The sequence below is a fragment of the Girardinichthys multiradiatus genome, chromosome 12 (genome assembly GCF_021462225.1).
Source record: "Girardinichthys multiradiatus isolate DD_20200921_A chromosome 12, DD_fGirMul_XY1, whole genome shotgun sequence".
Taxonomy (NCBI): domain Eukaryota; kingdom Metazoa; phylum Chordata; class Actinopteri; order Cyprinodontiformes; family Goodeidae; genus Girardinichthys; species Girardinichthys multiradiatus.
The window spans coordinates 46,763,330-46,789,317 of record NC_061805.1 but is presented as its reverse complement, the minus strand read 5'-3'; the positions used below and the strand labels follow the sequence as shown (position 1 = coordinate 46,789,317).

The 25,988-nt window shown below is 38.0% G+C and overlaps 1 protein-coding gene across 5 annotated transcripts in view; it reads right to left on the bottom strand.

The window, feature by feature from the left end:
* adamts3 (ADAM metallopeptidase with thrombospondin type 1 motif, 3) overlaps positions 1 to 25,988 on the bottom strand; it is a 230,382-nt gene that overhangs the window by 6,602 nt on the left and 197,792 nt on the right. For all 5 annotated transcript variants that reach the window (XR_007040605.1, XM_047381322.1, XM_047381318.1 and 2 more), the window contains 4 exons: positions 24,340 to 24,496; positions 22,838 to 22,970; positions 5,071 to 5,278; positions 856 to 973 (listed from right to left, as the gene is read on the bottom strand). Coding sequence is in view for 4 of the 5 variants with exons in the window: in XM_047381322.1 (XP_047237278.1) it covers positions 856 to 973; positions 5,071 to 5,278; positions 22,838 to 22,970; positions 24,340 to 24,496 (616 nt within the window). In the remaining variant the exon portion in view is untranslated. The remainder of the gene's footprint in view (positions 1 to 855; positions 974 to 5,070; positions 5,279 to 22,837; positions 22,971 to 24,339; positions 24,497 to 25,988) is intronic.

The following is a 25,988-nucleotide window of genomic DNA, read 5'->3' as shown; positions in this document are numbered from 1 at the left end:
GTTTTGATTGACTGACCCTAAAAATGATAAAATATGAATTATTATTATTTCATAACCAAACCAAATGTGGCTTTTGTTCATCTGTGTGTGTCTTCTTTCCAAATAATAAAGAAGTAAGGAATTTAAATCCAGAACCTCACTATAGTTATTGAAAAAAGTATATTTCAACTTTTCCCTTAGAAACCTTTGAAATAGACACCTCACATTTAATCAGCTTAATCAATAAAAAGGTGATATTTTCCTTGTTCCTCTCCTCGTTTTTTATATGTAGAAAATCTCAACAGATATACTGGGCTCTGCAGTCGTACTTTCTCTCTAAAACCTAATTCAGTTAGCGAGAATCCGGATATTCAATCAAAATTGAAACATGCTGCTGTGCAGTTAGCGATTATGTCAGGATCCTGGAGGCTCTGTCCAATGAGGTTCTTATTTTTTGTGCTCTCAACATTGGTTTAGTTTTGCAGTAACTCTTTACACAGCAATGTTTAAAGGTTTTTTAATTTTTGGCTCCATGCACTACAATCCAGGTGATTTTTTTTTCAGTTTTCAATGGAAATAAAGATGATCTCAGAAGATGTAGATGATACAGTAGAATGCAGATAAATGTACACTGTAGACAGAAACACACAACCTCTTCTGTAACTGTCTGACATGAAATCAGACAAGACTTTTTCCATTGTAGATCAGTTAGAACTTACAAAAATTATTTCAGTTTGCTAACACCAGAATATCAATGTTTAACTTTCTTCAAATTCAGAAGTTTACATACATTAATATTACTGTTCCATTAAACAAATTGGGAATGCCTAGATGATGATGTCACACACACTGCCATTTATTCTCTTCTATACTTACCATGGCACGGTCCGGGTCGGCATGGCCTCACCGCCTCAGGTTTATCCCCAGAACACTGATCTCCAATCCGGCAGGTGACCAGTCGCCTTTCTGTCCCCTCTCCACATGTCACGGAGCACTGGGAAAGGAAAGGAGCAGAAATAGTGAATCACACCAACAGCATAGCAGAACTTTGGAGGAAGGTCACACAGGCGGCAGCAAATATCTGGGTAATTGGCCGGGATAACAAGCTGACTTCAAGTTCGATATCCACCTGGAAGCTAAATGTCTCACAACATTGTGTTTACCACCATCCCCCTTTTGTTAGAGTGGATTTATGTGAGTCTGCACAGTGCAGGGAACAAAATCAATCCATTACCACCAAAACATTTCATGTGCTGAGTAACTGGAAGCTGCGAGACTTTTAATTTTCACTCTGAAGTAGATTTATTTTCTTATGAAAGTTTCTATGGACACAATTGCTTTGATGAACTTCATGAAAGTGTTTTTTTAAGGTGGGGAACGGCAGTGCAGGTGGGGAGTTGATCTATTCAATGAATATGTTCAATATATTTCTTTTAGAAACAAAGGCAACTATATTACTTTCCTTCCATATGTAACTGTACTACTTAATTACTCAAAAGCGATAATGAAATTATCACTATATTAATTAGAAAATAACTAATGAACGGTTTAACTTAAGAAAGTTATTCTTAAAGAAATAAGACCTGTTTCTTAGTTTCAGTTAATTATAAAAAATTTAAATATGATAACTAGGTGCAGTTTGATCACATGTGATAACATCTTTCATTACAACTATCTGGCTGAAGTGAATTACTGTGTACCTTGATCAACCCAAAGTAACAGAGATTTACCTCATGATCTGCATATCTATAAGCACTGAATGATACCTTTAAACATTACCATTTAAATACTTAAAAATGACACCATTAATACTGTGTAAATCATGCCACCCACACGCTATTTTTATCAGTAGCTGAATTTAGTTGCAGCAGCAGACTGTTACATGGCTGGATGTTCCTTTCAGCATGTTGCTGGCTGCCTGTGACACTCGGATCTCCAGCTGGCATGGATGGACATATGAGCTAATGTCTGAGATCTGTTTCCTCCTGGATAAACTGCAGAGTGCAGTAGTCTAATTACTGTCCATGAAAACATCAATGGTAAACATTTTTAAATGCACACTAAGCAAGAAGGATCCTTTGGATATCCCTTCATCACAAAAATGTCTTATTTGTGTAATATGTCACATTAATGCTCAAATTCTCTGCAATTAAGGAGTCAAAAACAAGAACGAAACACTGCAAAATAAATTTGTCTGACTACATGTGCACAAACAGTACGTCTACTGGGGTGTACAATCATGTGAAAAAATTAGGACACCCAATAAAAGCGTGGGTCTTCTAAACATATTAGGACATTCTTCTTCTGTTGGCTGTTCTCATCAGGGGTCACCACAGTGGATCACCTGCCTTCATCCCACAATATCCTTTGCCTCTTTAACTGTTACAACCATCTCCATGTCCTCCTTCACAATGTCCATGAATCTTCTCTAATGTCTTCCTCTTTTTGTCTTAACTGGAAGCTCCATCTCCAACATTCTCTTCCAGTATCCAAGCATCCACTAACTATACACTTACTCAGAGCATGTCCAAACCATCTCAACCTTGACTCTCTAACCTTATCTCCAAAGGGCCCGACCTTAACAGTTCCTCTGATCTGATCCTCGAAAGTTATCCATCACCACTGCAAACAATCAGTGACCAACAACCCAAAAGGTGCAACTTAAATCTCCAAAAGACCGGCTGAGGATTAAGAAATGGAAAGCCCTAGGCTGAGCCAAAGCCCAGATTCCTGACCTTATCTAGGTGCTTGAAATGGACTGTACATGCTAGGAACCCCACAAACATCTCACAGCTAAAAGAGAGGAGTGGAGTAAACCTTTCCCAGACTGATGCCAGAGACTGGTAGAAGAGTCTACAAGAAGCATCTCACTATAATGATTTCAGCTAAAAGGGGTGAGGACTAGCTAAAAAGGGGTTGGGTATTCCAACTAGCAAGAACATGTTTTTGTTGATATCTTTTTTTTTATTTAGTAAATCTATGATGAATTATGTTGTTTAGCCTAAATTAATTAGTTTTTTTTTTGTCAGGGATAACTTTAAAATCTGCACATCAATATGACAACATATTTTTAGAAAGAGCTGATTATTTAATGGGGTGCAATATGATTGTACGTTCACCCCAACCCACACTTGACAGCTGAGAGTAAGTTTGGCAGCTTACAGCACCCTACAAATGTATTGACAGAACTGGTAAAGATGTGGAAAAAGCTTTAAAATAAACTCATCTTGAAGTGCAGCAGCACCATCTTAGCATGGAGCCAGTGCTGCACAAAACAAATACGACCCATAATTTAGGCACATTTATTCGGTGGGGAGAAATTCTCATTTTAAGAAATAACAGGTTGTCACAAAATAAATGCTCTCACACTCAGAGGGAAACCCGCTGTTTTACCTGGTTGGGCATTTTCTGCTAACTGGACAGCTCTTAGTCTTCTGTGAAATTTCACAAGGTTGGAGCATTGAAGTTTTCAGTCTGTTGAACTAATTCAGATGGTACATCTGACTCAAAACAACATTTTCCATTGTTCCTGTGACTAAACAACACATTTAGTGTGCCATCTATTCTATTGTCTATCGTCTCAATACAAAACATTCCTGGGGGGGATACAGTTTTTGTTTTCCAACATTAAATGTCTCTTTAAGGTTACTTAAAACAAGCGTAAAAAAGCTGTTTTCATCATCTGTTAAATATTTCCAAACTGAGAAGGTTGGTAGAGAAATATGAACTTCAGATGGTTATTCATGCTTTTATGTCCTCTCATTCAAGTTATAGTAATCCGTTTTTCACATGCAGCAAGAACCTTAACTGGAAAAGCTCATCACTTCTGTTGTATTGTCTTTGACCCGGTAACTCTGGACTTTAGACTTTTTTTTAACATTCAGGAACCTGCATGGTCAGTCTCCCTTCTGCTGAATTGTTAAAGCCACTTACCCCAACTTGAGCCCTCAGGTAATCAAATGAAAATCTTCCAGTAGCGTCAAGACCATGTATAAAACCGGACGGGATTGCTGTTGCCAGACTTTTGCACCTCGACTGTGGAATGACCTGCATTTGTTTTTATGTTTTCATGAAAGACATGACTCATTTAAAAAGCAAATGAAGGCATTCTTCAGGACCATTTGTGCTCTACGTAAAATATGCAGACAACTAGAGACAAAGTCTTATGTATGTCTTCTGTGTTCATTTCATGCAAACTTTATTCATCAGGTATCTTGCAGAAGTGTACCCCAACACAACAAAGAAAGGATACCACCTGTAATCGTGGGGCAGTGTTGCACTGTAGAGCATGTTTGTGAAGAGGAAGATGATGGCAGACATGTCAGAACTTCTCCAGCCCCATGCTGTGATGTATTTAATGGGAGAACAGACAACCTCCATTTAATGATGTGCTTTCTGAGAAGGCAGATCATCAATATTTCCTCCATCGTTGCCCTTACTGTTATTTTCTGGAATTGTTCTCTGAAGTTGGAATCTTACTCAGAACTACCCTCTAGTGGATACATTGTCTAACAACATAAACACATTAAAAGCATGAAGCCAGTGACATGTGACAACGGGCCCACCTTTTTACATGTGTTAAGGGAGCATAAGAGGGCCTTTATTCTAAAGATCTTTTAAAATATATTGCTTTAATGAGTTTTTTTGTCTTTTTAAATCATGTTTGAACTTTCTGCTCTGTTCTTATAAAGAAGGCTAAATAAATACACCTTACTAACATCTGAGTTTTTTGGCAATTTGTTTCTCTAATGAATAAATGTAATTGAATCAAAAGGTTTGATGTTTCTCGGTTTCTCAGTTTGAGAGTGCACTACTGCAATAAAGGAGAAATTAATTTGAAGGCTTTTAATACATCTTTACCAGGGAACAAGTAGTCTGGACATCTAATTTACCTAGTTTTTTTAGACCTTATTTGGAGGAACTGAAACTGCAAATAAGATCTGACCCTGCTGTATAATTTATGTTTAGACCACTGCTGAACTACATTACCAAACATCTAAGTCTAATATTTTACCACTGATGTGAACTGAGACCAATGACAGAACTTTAAACAAGTTTTAGCCTTCTCTGGCCAAAGAACTTTAAGATTACCTGTGACCAGGCTCCGGTCCTCCACTGGGCAGGACACGGGATTCTGTTACAGGGTCTCCGGCTCTCTGGCTTCACCCCGCTGCAGTATTTGGTGTGGATGGAGCGGTTGGTGCCATCATGGAGGAACTGTATGCAGCGAACCGTCCGGATCTGAAAACCCAGGGAACCGCAGGTCTTGGTACAATGCTCCCAGTCTTCAGAGATCCATCTGGATGATTTAACATAAAGAGACTGCTGAGGCTCCAAAGCAGATATAGTTTATTATGTAGTTACAAAAAAGACCATTTGTGAACAAGTTTTTTCAAATAAATGTAATTAAACAAATTTTGTCATCTACAGGTAAATTAGTTGCCCTTTGTGGCGTGTTTTCACATTTCAGGAAAAACAAAAAAGAATTTTTGGGTTACACCAGAATCGAGGAAAGGAAGTAGTTTCTATTAACAGATACATTAGCAAGATATCATCCAAAGTGGTGACTGGGTACAATGCCTGCAAGATGTAGAACAAGATGCAAACCATTTACTTCCTGTTTATTTTTTTAACTTTCAATAAATGATGTGTAGTTGGAAGAGTTGGAAAGATTCCAACTGAGCCATTCATCAGCATGCACAGACACTCAGCTTAAATTCAAAGGAGTGTTACCTCTTGTAGCTGTGGTGCATTAAATTTAAACTAAAAAATCCCATTAAGTAAGAATTTTGAGGTGTCTTGCCCACCCTGACATTGGATGAATAATAATTGCTAATTGACATGTGTAAAAAAATAAAATAAAAGTTGCTGTATTAAACTATTTATTTGTACTTATGACAGTTTGTACCACTAAATGAAGTTGCACAGGCAGTAGTGTGACATCCATTTGTGGAGAACTTGCTTTATTATGTCATAGTAAAAATACATTGTTAGTGTCGTATGTTGCTATGTAAGTCAATTTACTGGAGGACCTCCGATTTTTCAAATCAATAATCAGAGAAGACACGATAAGTAAACTGTCTGTTAAATCTGGCCACAAAGTTAGAAAACACAAACTGAATCACATAAACGCAGTATATTTTGCTTCATGACTGCTATTGTTGTGATTATGCAAAAGGGGAAAAACAGAACTAAATTGAATGTGTATCACGGTTTCTGTAACTTTCAGTAGGTTCATAAAAAAACTTTTTAAGAACTTAAATTTTAGGACTCAATGAATTATGAAAGTGTTTTACTTTAATAATTGGCACCACCAATAAAGACGTATGAGCTTTTACAAAAATGTCACAGATAAAGGCTATAGAGGCATTATGAAGTGGCTGAATTTGTAACAGAGAAATATAATTCAGATCAATTAAAGAGCACAGGTTTTATCTCCTGTGTACTAGTGTGAACCATCCATTCATTTTCTATACCCGCGTCTTCTGTAAAAGGTCGCAGGGGAACTGGTGCCCATCTCCAATGGTCTACGGGCGAGAGGCAGGGACAGGTCGTCAGTCTATCGCAGGGCAACATACAACATAGAGACACACAGGGCAAACAACCATGCACACACCCATTCACACCTAAGGGCAATTTAGAGAGACCAATTAGTCATGTTTTTGGACTGTGGGAGGAAGCCAAAGTAGCCGGAGAGAACCCACGCATGCACGGGGAGAACATGCAAACTCCATGCACAAAGACCCCCAGAACCTTCTTGCTGCAAGGCAACAGTGCTACCAACTGCGCCACCGTGGAGCCACTAGTATAAACAATGATTTGAAATCTAATTGCTAGGAATCTTCTTTTGACTCTATTTGGTGGTTCATGACTCTCATTGGGTCTCTGTTTGAAATCCCAAATTTGGTAATCTCTGATCATAGGGAATAATTTCAGAGAACATAACAAAAAAGATTCCTGTCTCAGTCCATCCATCCTTCTAGCCACCCTCTTCTGTGAGATGTGGACACACCAGTTAGGGTCTCACCTGTAGCTATGCAGACACTGCTCCAGCGGTAACAAAAAACAACGTGCAGAACCAAAAAAAAACCAAAGGTCTCAATGTAGTTCTGACCTTCCTCTACAGTCATGACATCTGAAGTTGGATCCGAACCGAACAAATGTCCTGGATATAAGCACCCAAAATTTGTTTTCTTTAGTTTATTGCATAAGCAATATTTTACACCTTCAAAAGGGGAAAAATATCAGGTTAAACAGCTTATTCAAAATCCATTTTAATTCCAGGCTGTAATAATTCAAAAAAATGCCAGAGGACATGAATGCTTTTCTGAGGTATTTTATCACAGAAAAAACAAATACTTATTTCCTGAGAGATTTAGCTTGCACGGAAACAAAACAAAGCCTAGTGGCTATTTATGGCAGTTCAATTCAAATAAGCTGCTACACTCCCGATACATCCGACACATCCTTTTAATCATGACAGTGTGCGGAGGTAGGCCGTCATCCCTTTGTTCAACTAGAAGCTCTGCAGCCGCTTGCTGCCACAGCTGCAGCCACCAAATCATCTCCGCTCCAGGGGGTAAGTAAGTTTCCTCAATGCTACTTATTCCCTTCAGAGAAAAAGTTTGTTCTGGAGCAAGTTTAAAAATGCTCAAACAACCGAGGTGCACAACTAATAAAACAAATGAGTTTCACAGCTTGCATGTTCTAGATAAATGTCACCATTATTTGAGAATTTATAAGTTTCACATCAATTTGGTGCTTCCAGCAATTGTTCAGCCTGCTCCATCAACCGCTTGCAATCAAATTACATAGAAAAGATGAATGGCTCGACATTTTGGGTTGATGAAAGAATAAATTACTAACAAGGGAGCAGAGCGGCTTGACACCCGGTATGCACTCGCAATGTCAGAAAACTGGTATTTCTGCTGTGCTTTGTTCTCATTTTGGACGCACGTTTTTGCCAAAGTGACAACAACCTCAGTGAGTTTTACAGACTATGTTAAATTATTCACCTAAAGCAAAGATGATCTAATCAACCTGTCACTTCCTATTTTTATGCCCCTTTATTCGTAGTAAAATCTGCAAGTGAAATGTCAAAATTAATTATTCTACGGAACTAAGTTAAATCTGTAAATAGTTCACTTGAGATAGATAGATAGATAGATAGATAGATAGATAGATAGATAGATAGATAGATAGATAGATAGATAGATAGATAGATAGATAGATAGATAGATAGATAGATAGATAGATAGATAGATAGATAGATAGATAGATAGATAGATAGATAGATAGATAGATAGATAGATAGATAGATAGATAGATAGATAGATAGATAGATAGATAGATAGATAGATAGATAGATAGATAGATAGATAGATAGATAGATAGATAGATAGATAAAAATGGACAGCATGGTTTTAAATGTTTCTATCCAGCAGACCTTTAACAGACCAAGTTTAAGAAATATTTGTTCATGTTTGATTTTTCCAAGATTCCAGCAGTATATCATTGGGACCCAAGACAAACATTCCTGTTATTACTGGAATTAGGTACCAGCTGTTTTAATTTATACGATCTAATGAACAAAGCTTCACATTTTTAAAACAAAAGTTAAAATTTACCTTTACTTTTTGAAGAGGCCAACGTTAATTTCGTTTCACAGTAATACATGTAATTTAGTGGTAAAAAACTGATTTTCCACTAATTTACATATCTGAATATGTATTCAAAGGCAGCAGTTTTTCTAAAATAATTTTATTGTAGTTCAGTTATTGAAGAAACTCAGTCATCATGAGGAAGTATTGCTGAGTAATAAAAAGTAGAAAAAGAGGTAATACATATACCCTCTCTGGCTGTGCGTCAGAGCACAGCAGGCTCTTATCCCACTTCTCTGCTGGTTTTCATGCACAGTCCAGAGGAACCTTTTTTAATTCACCCCTAATTTCTTTCTACTCTGTCTCCAAGGAGCAAAACTGCAAAGATATCATGTTTTAAAGCAGTCCTGAAAAAATAGCCCTACTGGTTTTCAAAATGGCCCTTTGGCTGCTTTTAACTTCATTTTCTTGTCCATGATAACGTATTGTGGATGTTCAGTAATTAGGAAAAGTGGACAAGCAGAGGCGAGAAGTGTCAAGGGTAAAAAAAAAAATCCTACAGCAGATGAATATCATCAGAAAGTCGTGTCTGAATTGAAAGATATCTAGTAGGATATACCTTAGAGTCAAACATTTATGTTATGGCCAAGTTTCTAGCTGACAGTTCTTTGGAAATCAACTTGTTGTTTTGTCTGCTTAACCTTGTTAAATATTCCCAAAAATGATGTCTTTGGGACAGTTACTAGTCACAAAGTGACTAAAGATTGAATTAAACACTAGCCAACTTGTCGTTATGTGTCAACCTTAGCTACTTCCTTTGGTTTTGGAGTCGTAACTTATAAGGAGCTTATAAAAACTTTCCTCAGCAAGTGGTCACATACTGGCCTAGCAACTTAAAAAGATTATAGAAAGTCTAACTGCTTGGATGGAAAGAAATTTGAGATTTTTTTTCAAGCTAACTGAGATTAATTTCAAAATCTGATGGTGGTGAGTGTTTTCTGCTGTTATTTAGTGACTGGAGTTTCTTAGGTCATACCAGAGTTGTACTGGAGTCACCAGAATATTCTCCATAACTGTAGAATATTCTAGTTATACTAGAGTGACCAGAGTAGCATTTAGTTATACCAGACTGAGTAAAGATTATTAATTAATACTGAAGTGATCAGGGTTCTTTTCAGTTATACAGGGGTGACTGCAATTTTCTCGGTTCAAATGGGGTGTAAAGTATCATTTACCCTCCCCCACATGTTGCTGTGCGCCACCAGTCTTCCTGCTGAAGACACTGAATTCTTCTAAATATTCTTCTTCATTTAAAGACAGAAGACAGAAATATTTCAAGTAAGGAAGTCATGGTTTTGATATTAGAAAAATGTCACACGATGCTGTTTTAAAACAAACACAAACTACTGCAGGGTACATAATATGGCTAATAAAAAAAGTGATAAATTACATTGTGTTGGCATTATTTTTCTTTTATTGCAAACAATATCAAGAATGGTGCAGATGTTTGTGAGTTAGAGCTGGTTCCAGTGTTGTGAAGTACTGCTGGGTTTCTCTAATATCCTCCCTTAGGTCCATAATGTTGGTTTTCATCAGGCTGATACATGTTGGGGCTTTGCTTTTGACCTCAGTGTTATCTTCATTTTCAAACTAGTGGGTAAAAGTTTTTCCCTTTGTCGAGGTTCTAAGCTCCACTTTCTTCATGATGGTAGAAACCTTTATCTTGACACTTACGACAATGAGTGGAACCGAAGATGAATCTATTGTTCATACAGCAGCCCTGCTGTAATACCTCTGTCTCAGTGGAGACCATCACGCCTGCAGTGGGTCCATTTGGAGTGACTTTCAGGCGGTGAAGATTGTTGACAAATGGTAAGACTGCTGTAGTTTCATGTGATTTGGTTTACTGTCAGTGCCCTCAAGAAACAATTTGGTTGAATCATTATTAAAAATGAACAAAGTCCCATACATTTGTAGTAAAAAGCTACACTCTATTGTCATTCTATGATTCCACATATTTTTTTGTGTTTTGGGGGTTAGATTTAAACATTTTTATGGCAAAACTGAGTCTACTGTCAGTTCTTAAGTGATTCTATAAATATGCTGCAAAGAACCAGTTTAGTTTTCCACATGCACGGAGTCAGTTCAGTGCCACAATATAACATCACTAATAATGTCCAGCTAAATGGTTGATCCTCCCTCTAATGAACTGATTCCTGCAGACAAGCAAGAGTTGCTACAAATGAGATTATTTGTGGCAGTATTGCTGCAAACAAATGGCTCCACAAGAATCTCAAGCAGTGTAACAACAGAAACTAATTTAAAATGTAATAATAATTACAAGGGGAGTCACAGTACACAAATGTGTACTGGAACTTTTCAGTACAGCCCTTTAGGTTTTGGCACGCAAGGCCGAAAGTTAAGGTTCCTTATTCAGCTACTGTGAAAATGGAGAAAAAAAGATCAAACCAAAGGTTTGTCAGCAATTTTCAAGAAACAACTTCAAGCGGAATCTAAAAACCATAAAATTAATGGGGCAAAATTAGCAAAGGTCCAAATCCTGCTGCCTGTATTAATGTTGAACCAACCTAAAATGCTGCACAGCAGCAAACATGTCAACCTGATTCCCTCTAAGAAGAGCTGAACTTTGAAGGTGCATTCAGGGACAACTTGTGCACTAAATTGCCTTTGTATCAAAACAACTCCAAATGGATTAAACTTTTTTTTCTCAACTATTTGTGCAGTCTTATTAAAAAAATGACAACCTTTACCTTTTTCAGGTGGTTTTAGTGTGGGCTCTATCTGATTATCCCTAATTAATTGAAAATAATCAAATCAAATCTCCAGTCAGTTCTTTACTAGCCACTCTTTGAAGTCCCAAACATAAGTTTCAGGTTTTGGGGGAGGCCATAGTTTTAGAAAGTACATTTCAAAAGTATAAAAAATCTCAGTCAGTCCTTTGCCTCTTCCTGCCAGTTCCTGTCCATTGTGCCATCAGCTGGCTGGGGAAACTGAATTTTCTTAACTGAGAAGGTTCCTAAATGTTATTACATTAAAACAAACTTTTGCTCAAACTTTACAAAAGCATAGACAGCCTGGTCTGGATAATAGAGAATTGACACACGTCACTCTTTCTATAATAACTGTGCTGAAACACCTGATTCCAAACACAGTTATTTAACAGTTATGATGTTATACATCCAATGCCTAAATTGTACAGTCTGGATTTATTTTTTTTTTCAAGCAGATGAACTAAGCTATTGTAGATTAATTTCAGACTGATCAATGAAGATGATCTATTTCTGAAATAAAGATACTGGAAGAAAAAGTGAACCATCACCAGCTTCTTATTTCCTGGTTGTTATACAATGCTGATTGGATCTTAGCTGAAATGACTGTGTTTTACGGCATAATTACTACGGTGTAGCTGTTTTCTGTTTTGTATAACAGTTGTGAAGCTCCTCATTTCCCACAGTGACATTACTGCCTTCCTTTCCTGTTGTTTTTGAGGAGGTATGTTTACACTTCAGATATCTCAGCTTGAGTTTTTCTGTTTCTGACTCTTATATGTGAATGTCTGGCTGTAATGAACTTCACCACTTCAGAGTGTTTTCTCCAAACACAACACCCCAGTACAGTAACTCTCTCAAACTGGCTCATCCAAAAGGCAGTACCAGCTGCGCAATGTTGTAAAAACAGACCTTTAATTAAATCTGTGTACAAAAAGTCATTTCTAAAACCATCTGAAACATTCACAACTGGAGCACACTGTCAAATAAAGCGGTGTTTAATAAAACCTTGATTCTCAGGGCACAAAAGGTCAAGGCAGTTACATTTTAGGTCTTTCCGTGAATGGGCAGATTTATTTAAAGTTCATAGGTAATTAAAAGGCCTCTGCAGAACATGTTGTTTTGGAGCTAGAAATCCTATTAAATGTGCAGGACAGTGTGCCAGTGTGGAACAGTGTTAGGAAAAACACTACAGGCTCACTATGTGCACCTTTTTCTTAAGGATAAGAAACATTCGTTGAAGTACACCAAAGTGTTAAATAGCGTGATGATGATTTTCACCATTTTGACTGAACTTTGACCTTAACACTTTTCATTAAGTAATGAGCCTTGTACTAAAGGCAAAGGCAAATTCTTTCAACATTGTTTTGAGACTCAATAACACACAGTCAGACTCTATTTACTAATTAGGGGTTTTCTGGAGACAATTTGTTATGCTCAGCCGGTATGCAGTTTTAATAGCATGATAATCTTAAGTAAAAATATCCGGGTTTCGCTGTCTCACAGGTCTAATTTAAAAATGTAGAACATGATCTAATTGTTCTTGTTTAAAACAGAGAAGCAAGTCGTTACTTTGCCGCTGCAATTCATGATTACATTCATGTCAGTGACAATTACTGTTACTTTTTCATGATTTAATTCAGTTTATTAATACATTGCAGATTCATATTTTACCAAAGAATCCAGTTAATGTATTGAAATCCTAATCATATAGACAGATTCAAAGTCAACTACATGCATTCAGATTCAATACTAATTATTATAATACATCAAAGCAGTCAAGTTCAGTTTATTATTCCAAGTATTAAAATGTTTTCTAGCTAAGGAAACCAAGATGACTGAATGAAGTCTGTACTTTGCAGCAATCCCTCATACTGAGCCTCAATATGGCGACAATGGAAAGAAAAACTCTTGTTTTGCAATTCTTAGATTTTTCTAGTGTTCTTTTCTTTCTTCTTTCTTCACCTGGTTTTTTTTCAGTCACCTCATTAGTCAGCAGCAACATGCAGTCTGTTTATTGCACTGAAGTAAAGCACTTTGGAGCAACCCAATACTAGCTGTGAACTCTTAGAACAGAAACAGTAAAACATGTAAAAATGGACATCGAACGTTGGATCTCACCAAGGAAAGAGAGTCCTATCTTAGAAAGCTTTGACTCCCGAAGCTCTGTCCAGAAATGTCTCTGGTATTTGTGTTATTAATCCCGTACCATTTTAAAACAGTTTTTGAAACCAAATACCAGCTCATGCTTATTTTCGTCCAGATTTTATGAAGAAGAATCAGTCAAGGCGGCTGAATAAAAATGGACATACTTATTATTTGTAAAAATATTGCAAAGCATCATTTTCCTTTCACCTCACAGTTACACATAGCTCTGTGTTCCTCTATCACATAAAACAACAAGATTTTAAAATGAAAAAATCTAAAAATGAATACTTTTGTAAGAAACTGGGAACTTAAAACATAAATTGGTTAATATTATGTTTATTAAGCTGGAAAAAGTGTGTTTATATTTCAGGGAAGAAAATAAATGAGTTTTCCTGACATTTGAAAAAAGGTTTAATTTCTCTAAACAGCTGAGAGAGAGAGCATTATAATCAGCGTCAGATCTCAGCCGCTTTAGATTTCACTTTTTTCCCAGTTCTTTGGTTTAAAGCTAAACAGAGCTGCCAGCGGGTAACATCAGCTCCATGTGAGAGGTCTCCACATTAAGTTGCATCCTCTCATTGAAGTTTACTGATAACCTTAAGCAGCTGCCTCATGCAGCGTTGAGATTTGGATGGGTGAGGTTGGCAACAAATCATAGCACTGACTGCCAATAAACCACCTTCTTTGAAACTCAGTGTTTCTTTCACCTGCAGGCGCTTTTTCTGACATTAAACCCAATCAGGCAACAAATTAATCTCCTCAAGACTGCCTTCAGTTCTCTGACATCTGCTCCTCTTACTGTCTATTTTCCAAATAAGAAACCACAAGGCTGTTCTAAAACCTAAAGCAGGAAACTCTGATTGATCTTTAAGTAAATCAAAGAATTAATCTTTTTTTTTTATTTGGGATTTATCCTTAGTTGAGTTGACATGTATTTCTTAACAGCTAGTGACCATTAATTTTTATTTTTTATTCACGTCTTTCTTCCGAATCTCCTCCAAAGATTAAACTATTTCTGCACTCCTTACAAGTGATTAAAATTAGAACACACCTATTAATTTGATTAACCCTTTATTATCCCATTAAATGATAAAAATCAAGGCACAATCATGAGGTAAAATTAATACTTTGGTGACCTTTCAGATGAACTTGACAAAGCTGAACTACAGACTCAAAACAGATACTCATTTTTCATCAGCTTTAGACCTGAAATGATAAGGTTTTCAGTTTTAGATTTCTTCAATTTGTACCACAGTCAAATATTATTAAACGCTTCACTTTATCAAACGTTTCACTTTATTCATCATCATTAACACCCACAGAATTTTTCTGTATTACAGAATATCTGTTTTTAACTGTTTAAAACATCTGGGTGGAAAATAAGAGCTTGTTTCTCACTGAGTTTAAACGTTTTTATTTTATTTTAAAGGTTTTAAGAAAAAAAAACTTTAAAACAAACTAACTTTGCATTTTGTGGTGACACTGACATTAATTTTGGAAATACATGGAGTTTCATTTATATAAGTAAAAAAGAGTTGAATTTCCTGTCCCTTTTGTTTTGTCCAATAATGTAAACTATTTTTTATGTCTTTCCATAATAAAGAAGGCTAAAAAATAAAGTTGACTGCTCCATCAGCCTTCACTCTATCAAAATTCATTTAAACTAAATATTATACGGTCCCTTGATGACACAGAGGCAAATGTTACTGTATATGTTTATAAAACACTGCACCTCTGTAGAACAGAGTTCGCTGAGTTCTCTGATGGAAATATCTGGTCTCTGTGTATTCCTTTGGATTCACTTTAACAGTGGTTATCCGTTCTGTCTACTAGTTCCATCCTCGCTCTCTGTGTTCACATTTTCACCGTGTCAAACAGGGACACACCATGATCATCACTCAGGCAGGTCCTGTGCCTTTTCACAAGAGGAAGCATGTTTTGCTCCAAAATTACAATAAAGATAAACTTTTCCCACGCTGCTTTTCATTTGGCAGCAGGTGGACAGATGTGTGTGAGCGCCTGCCAGCACCAGCAGTTAAAGGAAGGTGACTGCACTATGTCGGAGAGGCGTGTAGCTACCAGTGGAGTCAAGCCAGGGGAGCTCCCACAATTACCATGGAAAGGCTGATGAAGCTTTTTATACGTACTAAGTTTACTAGCAACTTGATGCTCTATTTTAAACAGACACCAATGACATAATGAAATAAATAATTAATCCCTTATTAAATTAGGAATTTATAGTGTTCTTTTGTTCCGAAGCACACACTAAAAAAAAACACGACCCTGCTGAATTTTGTATTGTTATATATTGTATCTCATTTCCATGGCGTTTGGAAGGATGTTATTTTTGTTACAGACACCTCTGTGAAAAAGTCAGAGGTCATGGCTCTGGAACGAAAGGTTATCATCCCGATCACAGTTTCTCTTCGTGGAAGGCGGAAGTCAGCGTCCGTGGAATACATTTTAAACTCATATATATATATATATATATATACATATATATATATGTATATATATATAATTGTTTTTCTCTGAGGAGAGATCTTACATAAACAGCAACACTAGCCCAGGTAGCCCACAGCAGATAGCCCAGGGAAGATTAAGGGATTGGTAGAATTACGTTCTGGGGATAAAGACTCATATTTCTATTGAAACGTTTTGTAAGGAGTAGCAGGGCACCCTCTTTAGTAGTCATCATAAAAAATGCCAAAGAAGTATCCATTTTGGTGTTCTCACAAATGGAGTAAAAGATTCTCACATTTTATCACATTTTTAAAGAATAAATCTTTGTTTAGAGTATGTTTATTCAATATAAGTATTTTAGATTTTAAACAACAGATGATCGGGGAGGATATTGGAAGCGGCTCTTGTTACCTATTTGCTATTTGAGGTTCAAAACGTCTGCAGAAGCCTTCCTTGTACCGTTGTTAAGTACAGAGTACAGTTATATATAACACTGGGTGGTCTTTGGTGGTTTGAATATTCCTGTCTTACTTTCACCACCTTCTGCTCATGCTACTGCGACACATCTGAGACAATTTGTTTAAAGGACAATATAAAAACTCTGGTTATTTAAAAATCACAAAATTAATTGTAATTTTATTTTCAGCTAACGATACTTATACTTTACCACTACCTTGATAATCATTAAAAACAGTGACTATTTCATCCTAAACCAAAGGAAGATGCGTCTGACAAAGAGCATAGAATTGCAAAGTGCATTCAATGTGACATTCTTACATTCTGCTTGAGTTGGGTGATGACAACATTTATTATGGCAATGCTTTTTGTTTTCAAGAAGTTCTGACAAAATCCATTTCAATTTTACTCCTTAAGAATCTCAGTTTGCAGGCTCCAATAGCATCAAATTCAGCAGCCTTCCCTGCATCCCAAAAAGTTTTAAAAAAGTGCTAGACCATGTTTAAATTAGAGGGTCAGGACGGTGTGTTGGTCGGGAAGCGTGAAATAGGTTTGGACCCTAGCAAAGTGTCTGGTCATGCACATAAAAGGCAATATTTCTGCCTTTCATTTATAACAACTTACATAAAACAATTGTCTTTGCTTCGCTATATGTTGTGAAACTTTCTGTACAGAAATAGAAAATCTATTTTATTTAAGAGTCAGAGGCATGAAGCATAAACTTAAGGAGATCTTCCATAAAGTTGCTCCAAGTGATCTGTTTTTAGAAAAAAGGAAGAACTACACTTATACAAGTGAGGATGTCTGTGTGAAAACTGCATCTTCAGCTCTGGGGAAGTTCTTAGTCTAAAGTTCAGTAACAACATGAGGCTTTGTCAGACAGCAACGATGTAATGAAAATCATAATTAATCTTTCCTTTGGAAACTATATTATCTATAGTATTTATTTAATTCCTGCATTAAACCAGGCAGAATTGATCTGACACAACGCTCTGCTACTTTCTAACAGGATTACACAAGCAGAGAGTCACTCCTTACACACATCAGAGACAACTTTGATGTCTATGCTTATTTATTCTAGTAGACAACTCCAGAGGATATCAGTACAGCTGGAAAGCTCCAACTGAAACTCTTTCAAAAAGAGAAGAAAAAAGGAAAGATTTACTGTCAACAGCTTCTACTTTCAATATGAAAACATTTTCTCAGGCATTTTCCCAGGCTTCTGGGTTAACAATAATGCAACTGTCCAAATGATGCATTAGATTAAAAAATAATAGAAGCAGTAATTTAAACGCCATAAGCTTGTAAATTTTCTCCATTGTCTTGCTGAAGTATCGTCAGGGCAGGCAGGCATATCTGCTTTGCAAGCACCCCTAATTTGGACCTGCATTTATGAAGCAAACATCTACATACATTATGTAAATGAAACACATAGAGCTAAATAAGCAGAGGAAGTGTGCACAGTTGTTTTCTACTGTAGCACACATCGATTCCAACTGGCAGCCAAAGCAAATCAACCTATGCAAACAAACTTGACAAATTATTCTAAGACTTTAGTAATTTAATACAATTTTCAAAACTTTTTTTCATTTTTTTCTGTGGCAGAATAAACTCATTGCTTTTAATGAATAATCCAGGCATAATTTGTAAACCTGCCAGTCAGCCAAGGAATAAATCAATCGCAGGAGATTGCCAGAACATTTACTCATTTTCTGTGTCCGCCTAATTCTTGCAGGTCTATGGGGGTCTGGTGCCCATCTTCAAGAATAAATGGGTGAGAGGCAGGTTTCACCCTGGACAGGTCAGCAGTCTGTCAAAGGGCCACCAGAGAGATACAGGACAAATATGCCACACTCGGGCCTAAGTGCAATTCATAGAGACTATTCAATCCAACATGCATATTTCCTAACTATGGAGGAAGCTAGGGTACCCACAGAGAACCCAAACGTGAACGAAAATAAATGCCATGAGATTTTAACACAAAAAGGCAAAACTTGTGTGGCACCCGAACAGTTTATTCTGGACATAGAACTCAAACACGAGAGTCACAGCATATGTATAACTAAGCTGAAATATTTTAAAACATGGCAAACATATTACACGGGTCCACCCTGAGGCAGAAAGACAGCTGATCTCAGAGCACCATCAGCAAGACGACCACTAAGAAAGTGATGTCATAGCTTTCCCATATCTGGGGAGAGGCGAAAACGAATTGTACTGCGAAAGATTTGGGTTTGTCGGCGATATTTAGTACAATGTCTTTTCCATTATGGAGTTCTCAGGATGCAGCAATCCCCACAATACGAGACCAAAAGAAAGTCATGGGATCAATAAAAGCAGGTAGGTAGCTCTAACATGTAACACAGGGACAGTCATTTCCACAGAATCTTGGGTCACCTGAACCAGTCCAAATATGAATGACCTGTAACAAAACATAGCAGACGAATGCCAGGTTGCTAAGAAGGACTGAGTAACTGATAAAGTGAGAGACCTTGGACTCATTATTTAGCTGTGAATAAAATCAGCTGTCTATGTTAATACGCAGACATCTCTGAAGCTTTTCTTTCAGAGCAGGTGGTACAAAGTTTTATAATGCATTTTGTTGTTTTAATTTTATCGTCTGAGGTATTTATTCTCAGGAGTCATGCTGCATTCAATTCAATTCAATTCAGTTTTATTTATATAGCGCCAATTCACAACACATGTTGTCTCAAGGCACTTCACAACAGTCAGGTTCATACATTCCAATTAATCCTAACAATTGAACAGTGCAGTCAGATTCAGTTATTTATTCAAATTGGATAAAAAGTTTTTCTCTCTAAGGAAACCCAGCAGATTGCATCCAGTCAGTAACTTGCAGCATTCCCTCCTCCTGGATGAGCATGTAGAGACAGTGGACAGTCACTGGCGTTGACTTTGCAGCAATCCCTCATACTGAGCATGCATGTAGCGACAGTGGAGAGGAAAAACTCCCTTTTAACAGGAAGAAACCTCCAGCAGAACCAGGCTCAGTGTGAGCGGCCATCTGCCACGACCGACTGGGGGTTTGAGAGAACAGAGCAGAGACACAAAGAGAACAAAGAAGCACTGATCCAGGAGTCCTTTCTATGGGAAGGAAAAGTAAATGTTAATGGATGTAGCTCCTTTAGTCGTTTCACCTAGAAAGAAAGAACAGATAAACTCTGAGCCAGTTTTCAAGGTTAGAGTCTGAAAGAGAGCACATATAATTAGTTACAGTAAAAGCTCAGTCAATCGCCATGACTAGGAGAGAGAAAGGGTTAAACAATAAAAGACAGGGCTATGTGGATCATCTGTAGAAGGTGAGCATTAAGTTGTTGCCAGCAGAAGCTCGGGCGATTCCCCTCTCCAGAAAGGTGTCACAGGTGGACACAGAGCCAGGCCAGGTGTAGCTTCTAGGAAGAGAAAAGAGAGAACATAAAGTTAAAAGCTGAAATAACAGCAAATAATGCAAAATTGGAGAGTAGTGTGAGAATGTAGCGAAGAGGGTGAAAGTGGTCATTATGTCCTCCAGCAGCCTAAGCCTATAGCAGCATAACTGCACAGAAGGTTTCAGTTCAGATTATTTAGTTAAACGGCGCTTATTTACAACAATGTCGTCTCAAGGAACCCCACAAAGGGTCCAACTGATGGTCATTGTTATACTAAAAACCACAATGATTGGGATACCTCCCTCTGTTAGACTGATTATAACCATTGGAAAAGAGAAGGGGTCATACAGGTAGCAGAAATGGAGGGTGTGTTTGCACCTCAACCATAATTGAGCCGGTTTAGGCTAAACCTGACTCCCCCTTACTCCAACCAACAGGGAGGGAGGAAGGCTCCCTCCCTGATAAACTAAGCCACTCTAACTATAAGCTTTATCAAAAAGGAAAGTTTTAAACCTAGCCTTAAAAGTAGACAGGGTGTCTTCCTCACGGACTAAAACTGGGAGCTGGTTCCACAGGAGAGGAGCCTGATAACTAAAGGATCTGCCTCCCATTCTACTTCTAGAGACTCTAGGAACCACCAGTAAACCTGCAGTCTGAGAACAAAGTGCCCTGTTAGGAACATATGGAACAATCAGATCTCTGATGTATGATGGAGCTAGATCATTAAGGGCTTTATATGTGAGGAGGAGAATTTTAAATTCTATTCTGGATTTAACAGGGAACCAATTAAGGAAAGCTAAAATAGGAGAAATATGATCTCTCTTTTTAATTTTCATCAGAACTCTTGCTGCAGCATTTTGAATCAGCTGAAGGCTTTTAACTGCATTTTGTGGACATCCTGATAGTAAAGAATTACAATAGTCCAGCCTTGAAGTGACAAATGCATGGACTAGTTTTTCAGCGTCACTCCTGGATAGGATATTTCTAATTTTGGCAATGTTCCGGAGGTGAAAGAAGGAAATCCTAGAAACCTGTTTAATATGGGATTTAAATTAAACTACCACAAAACTACCACAGTTTAACAATATTGATGTATTAACACACATTTTTAAAACACTCCACTTTCTTTTTCTTTGGCCTCTCATTAAGAGGACTTTAAGCCATTGAAATGGACTCTGACAGTGTTTTGAAACCTTGATAGCAGTAACCGAGCCATGCCCAGTATTGTTTTTATTTAATTTTTTTTACCATGTCCTGTCCAGCAGAGTAGCACTCAGAATTGTTGTCTGAGTGCCACGAAAAAGCCCAACAGATTTTGTTTTACAAGTGGAGAATTACAGCTAACGCTTTAAAGCTCTGCTGGATATTTATAAAAGAAACTTTATTAGAAACTGCTTTGGGATTATTTCAATTGTTACGGACACGTTGTCAGAAACGAAGAGAAAAAAAAATAAGAAGCATGAAAGAGAGGGGTGGGGCAAAAAGGAAAAAGGTAGAGAAGGAGAAAAGAATGGAGGAGAGAAAGAAGGATGAAGATCTAAAGATCATCTAAAGGCCCCCCAGAGCACAGAAATCCCAGAAGAACGATCGCCAGGACTACCGCAACCCCCCCAGAGAAGAGCAGGGGATAGTCCCCGGGGGAACCACCCAGCAGCCACAGTGCAGCGCACAGGCCCCGCCAGCAGCCGTCTACACCCGAGCAGATCTGGCCATGGACCCAGAGACCCAAGACCTCGGGACATATCACTCCGCAAGCAGAGCCCCAACAGAGCCAGGGGTCCAGGCCCCAGCAAGCAGCCATCGGGAGTGAGCCAGCACACAAGCCCCAGTACCCAACACTGGACACTGAGAACCACAAGTACACCAGTGGGCAGAGACACCAATCACGGGCAGGTAGTGTGGCGGGGAGGAAATAGGCCCCACATTTGATGGGGGGTCTATACTGATCCAGGAGAGGGAGCAGTCCAAGACCCAACCTGACACAAAAAACAGGCACACAAAGTCACAATTACACATTCCTACCCTCATGTGTACACATAACAAAACCCACGCACCCAATGTAAAGACAAACATCAATGGACGTCGTATACTCACTCACACTCCCCATACATACTCTATACTCCCCAGGTCCAGGTGCCAATACCCCATAGTGGCAACCAGCATCCGGACCCAGGAGGTGGTCCCCTTCCCTCCGGGGGTGGAGACAGGCAGACCGCCCCAGCACCTGAACTTGGCTCGTGCCTGAACCTGAGCAACCCTGGCCCGGACCCCGCCCCCCCGCCCCGACCCCAGTCCCCAACAACCCCCATCATCATCCGGAGCAGGTGCCACGTACAAAAGAGGGGTCTACATGGTCCAAACTAGCCTGCCAACCAGAGCCGCCACAGGATGAAACCGTCTGAATCCCCCAATTAATTCTGATCCTAACCCCATGAGCCCCCCACCCCCACTGAACCCCAACATGAATTAACCCACAGGGCCAACCCCAACCAGGACACAGATATCGAACACATGCCCCCGAACCCAAACACCATGAATCCCCTCCCCACAGCACGGGGGAACACCCCCACAGGTGAGCTCCATCCCCGAAAAACTGACGAAGCCACACCCACACAGCGAATGCTCCACACAGAGCCCCGCTCCAAGCAACCCCGCCAAAACTAACAACAAAAATATGCCAGTTTTGGACTTTATATAACATTTGTCAGACATATGGCCTGTAGTGCAGTTTGGCTCAAAGTGCAATGACATTTTTTAAATAAATAATGAATGTAGAAGCAAACAAATCATGAATGCTGAACACAGACTATTGCCTTGGAGCCCCCTCAGTAGCAAAAGGAGTTAATTTTCCATGTGGGCTGTTTTCAATTTAAAACAAGTGGTAAAGGTTTGGCACAACAGCCACACTTGTACCACCTGTACCACACTTGCAACCACTTGAACTTGAATCTTTAGAGTTTTATGCTTCATTACTCTGAAAGCTGTTTAAAACAAAGATGATGTCTATACTCACTGTGGCTGAGTGCAGTCCTGAAGGTTACACATTCTGCGGATGGGTTTTGGCTTTTTGTTGGCTTCGCAGTAGCCTCGATGAACCATCTTCGTGTCTCCCTTTTTTCTACACCCATACTTAGTGTACTGAAACCCTAAGAAAGAAGAGACCCAATTCAATTATGGATTGCTTGGCAGTGCATAAAAAAGAAGGTAATTCTGTTCAAAGACATTTATTAAAACAGATAATAAGCAAGATCCTGTTGTCAATCTGTTTAAAATCATAAATGTATCTTCCTCAGCTGGTAAATCTTTGTCATTTTATTTATCCAGGCTGTAAGGCTTGAGCACTAGACACCAATATCATAAACAAGTTGAACTGTTTTACAGCAGAGCATCAAAACTTGAGCTGATAGTGCAGTGAATAGTGCATCACAGCAGGCAGAGCAGCGTTGCTTAAAAAACCAACACATAAATCTTGTCAGATGATTTAATTGAGTAATGAGCAAAACATTATTCAAATGAGGCATCACATGATTCATCATTTCTGCAGTGCCCCCTGCCTGTGCTGATCATGTTGCTGAGAAAATAGCTGCTATAAAACAGGGTTCCATTAATTTAAACAAAGTCAAAATGATTTTGAAGTGACTTAGTGTTTTATATTAGCAATTAGCGCAGATAGCATTGTTTAAACATCCGTCTCTGTGTGTGTTTCCTGAAGAGTGTAGCTCCTTACCTAAAGGTCAAGACTCCCAAAAGGCTGCAACAATGTCAAAATCCCGCATTTTCCGTGACTCGGAGGGATAAAACTGAAACAAATTGCTGCATTCGTTCAACCTTCCTGTTATCTACTGAACGACTCTTTCTCAGCCTTCCTGAACTCCAAACATTTCTCTAGATGCCTCAGAAAATAGTTTCCTTATGGTTTCTTACATCTGTGTGTCTTCGTACTCATACTGAAAATAGCTACTTTTAATACTCTTAGCTCATTAAGAGCAAATAATGTTATCAGTGTGACCTGGTGGCACTTAAGTATAACATGTTCTCTGATTAGAAACATCTATCAGACTTTTAATCTTCAGACTGGTCAATCACTCACAAGTCAGGGGCACTCAAGCCACTTATATTGTGTTTCTAGGATTCATTATATTTTTATAATCATATTTTTTTTATTGCTGTCTGTGTGGGGAAAAATTTGCTTTTTACATTTAGTAATTTTTGTGTTAATTTCATTTGTTAATTTGTCCATTGACCTGAGATCAGAATTACTTTTCTTTGTTTTCTCACAATATTTGTGCAGTGATGTTTTATGTCTGGAATATTTTTGGATGCTGAGTTTATTATCTCTGAATCTGTTGAGTAATGAATAATATCATACTCAACTGTTCCTCTAAAGGGCGACTATTAAATTTGGACCACAACTTACAAAAAACTGCGTGGAGAAGTAGGATTTTAATTAGAATATGCAAATGTGTGTCAACGGTCAACAGATCTTTTTAATTTAATGATAATTTGATAATTTACCTCCAGAGCAGGGCTTTGAACACGGCGACCAGCTCTTCAGAGCCCACTCATAGGCTTCCTCCTGGATGACGTTGTTGTTGTTGACTGGCACTGAGTCCTCATGGATGATGTACTTGTACATTAAAGTGGATCGTGTCTCATTGTCCTTCGGTATAATCTACAAACCAGGAACAGAATAAAGACAAAAGCCAGAACGTTAAAGCCTGTTCCTCCATACAGAAAATCTACTATAAAATACTGGAGCTGTTCATATAAACTGTGGATAATTTCAACAGACGGGGACAGAAAACAAACCTAGGATGGTTCATTGCATGTCCCCGATAAGGTAATTGGCTTGAGATCAGGTTGGCAATTAGAAGACAAGAGGAGAGTGACTGAACATAAGAAAAAGCACTGTGACCCCAGAAGGTCAAGCTATAGTCTTCCTGTTTCCCTCTTTATACCTCTGCTTCCAAGTTTTTTAAATAAAAACATTAGATGTTATGTTCCCATTAAACATACGACATAGCCATGACTCAACGACTCACCACTCATCATTTTATTAATAATGGCAAATAAAAATGTTTTTTTATCAGCTTTAGTTAGTTGCACCACAATCATCAAATTAGATTACAATCCAGCATCTACAGATTTTCCCTGTATAGTCCACACATTACAATGAAAAGTGATCATTCTAAACATGCAGTGTGTTGGTTAGATCAGAACATTTCTTAAAAGCCACAGGAAGACAAATAAAAGACTGCTTGTTACAAGGATCATAATTATTGTGCAAGAGATCTTGCTCAAAAGACTCTGCTTGCAGAAATGTTGTGGCCTTAACATTAAAAAACACATAATGACAAGTGACCACAAGTTCTTAAGATTTAGTTTCTGTGGTATCATCTTTTTGAATGCACTTTAATAGGGTGCAACTCCTAAATGCTTAGATGAGAGTACTATGGTCTGGAAGTGAATAGGTAGGAAGGCTTTCTACTGAAAAGTCTAGAGAAAATAATAAAACTTATTTTTTGTGTAAAAGGCTTGAAAACATAAACTAAAATCCAGACCAAGCTCTCCAGCATTCCCTTACTGCCTCTGCTCCTCCCAACTACTCATTGTCTTGCAGGCCTTATAAATACATACAGAGCCTCCCTACAAACTTATTTGCACCCCTGTTGAAATAGGTTCAAAATAAATACATCTTTTATTGCAGGAAAATCTTCTTAAACTGAAAAAAACAAGCTTTAATTTAAAGGTGTTTATTCAGTGTAGTTTCAATCCCAGGTTTGGAAATAAGTGTTTTCAACAAAATCACTGGTGCATCAGTTTTTTACTCCTTAAACAGCTCCTTAAAAATAAACTGAAGCTTGATTAATATGGGTTTTTGTTTTTTGTGTTTAGGAACTTTTAATTCATGACTTCCTGTTTAAATGTGGCATTTGTTGAGCTATTCTTCAAAATGGGAAACACAAGAGAGCACAAAATTCAAATAACTCAACTGATTTTTGAAGATATTCATGAGTGAGAAAATGACTAATTAATAACCAAACTATAATTTTATTATTCCCTGTGTTGTAAATAGGATGTGACCCAAAGACTCTTTCTCGGACATGCTTCAAAAATGGAAAGACAAGCAAACATGAAATTTGAGTGATGGAGATGTGTTTTGA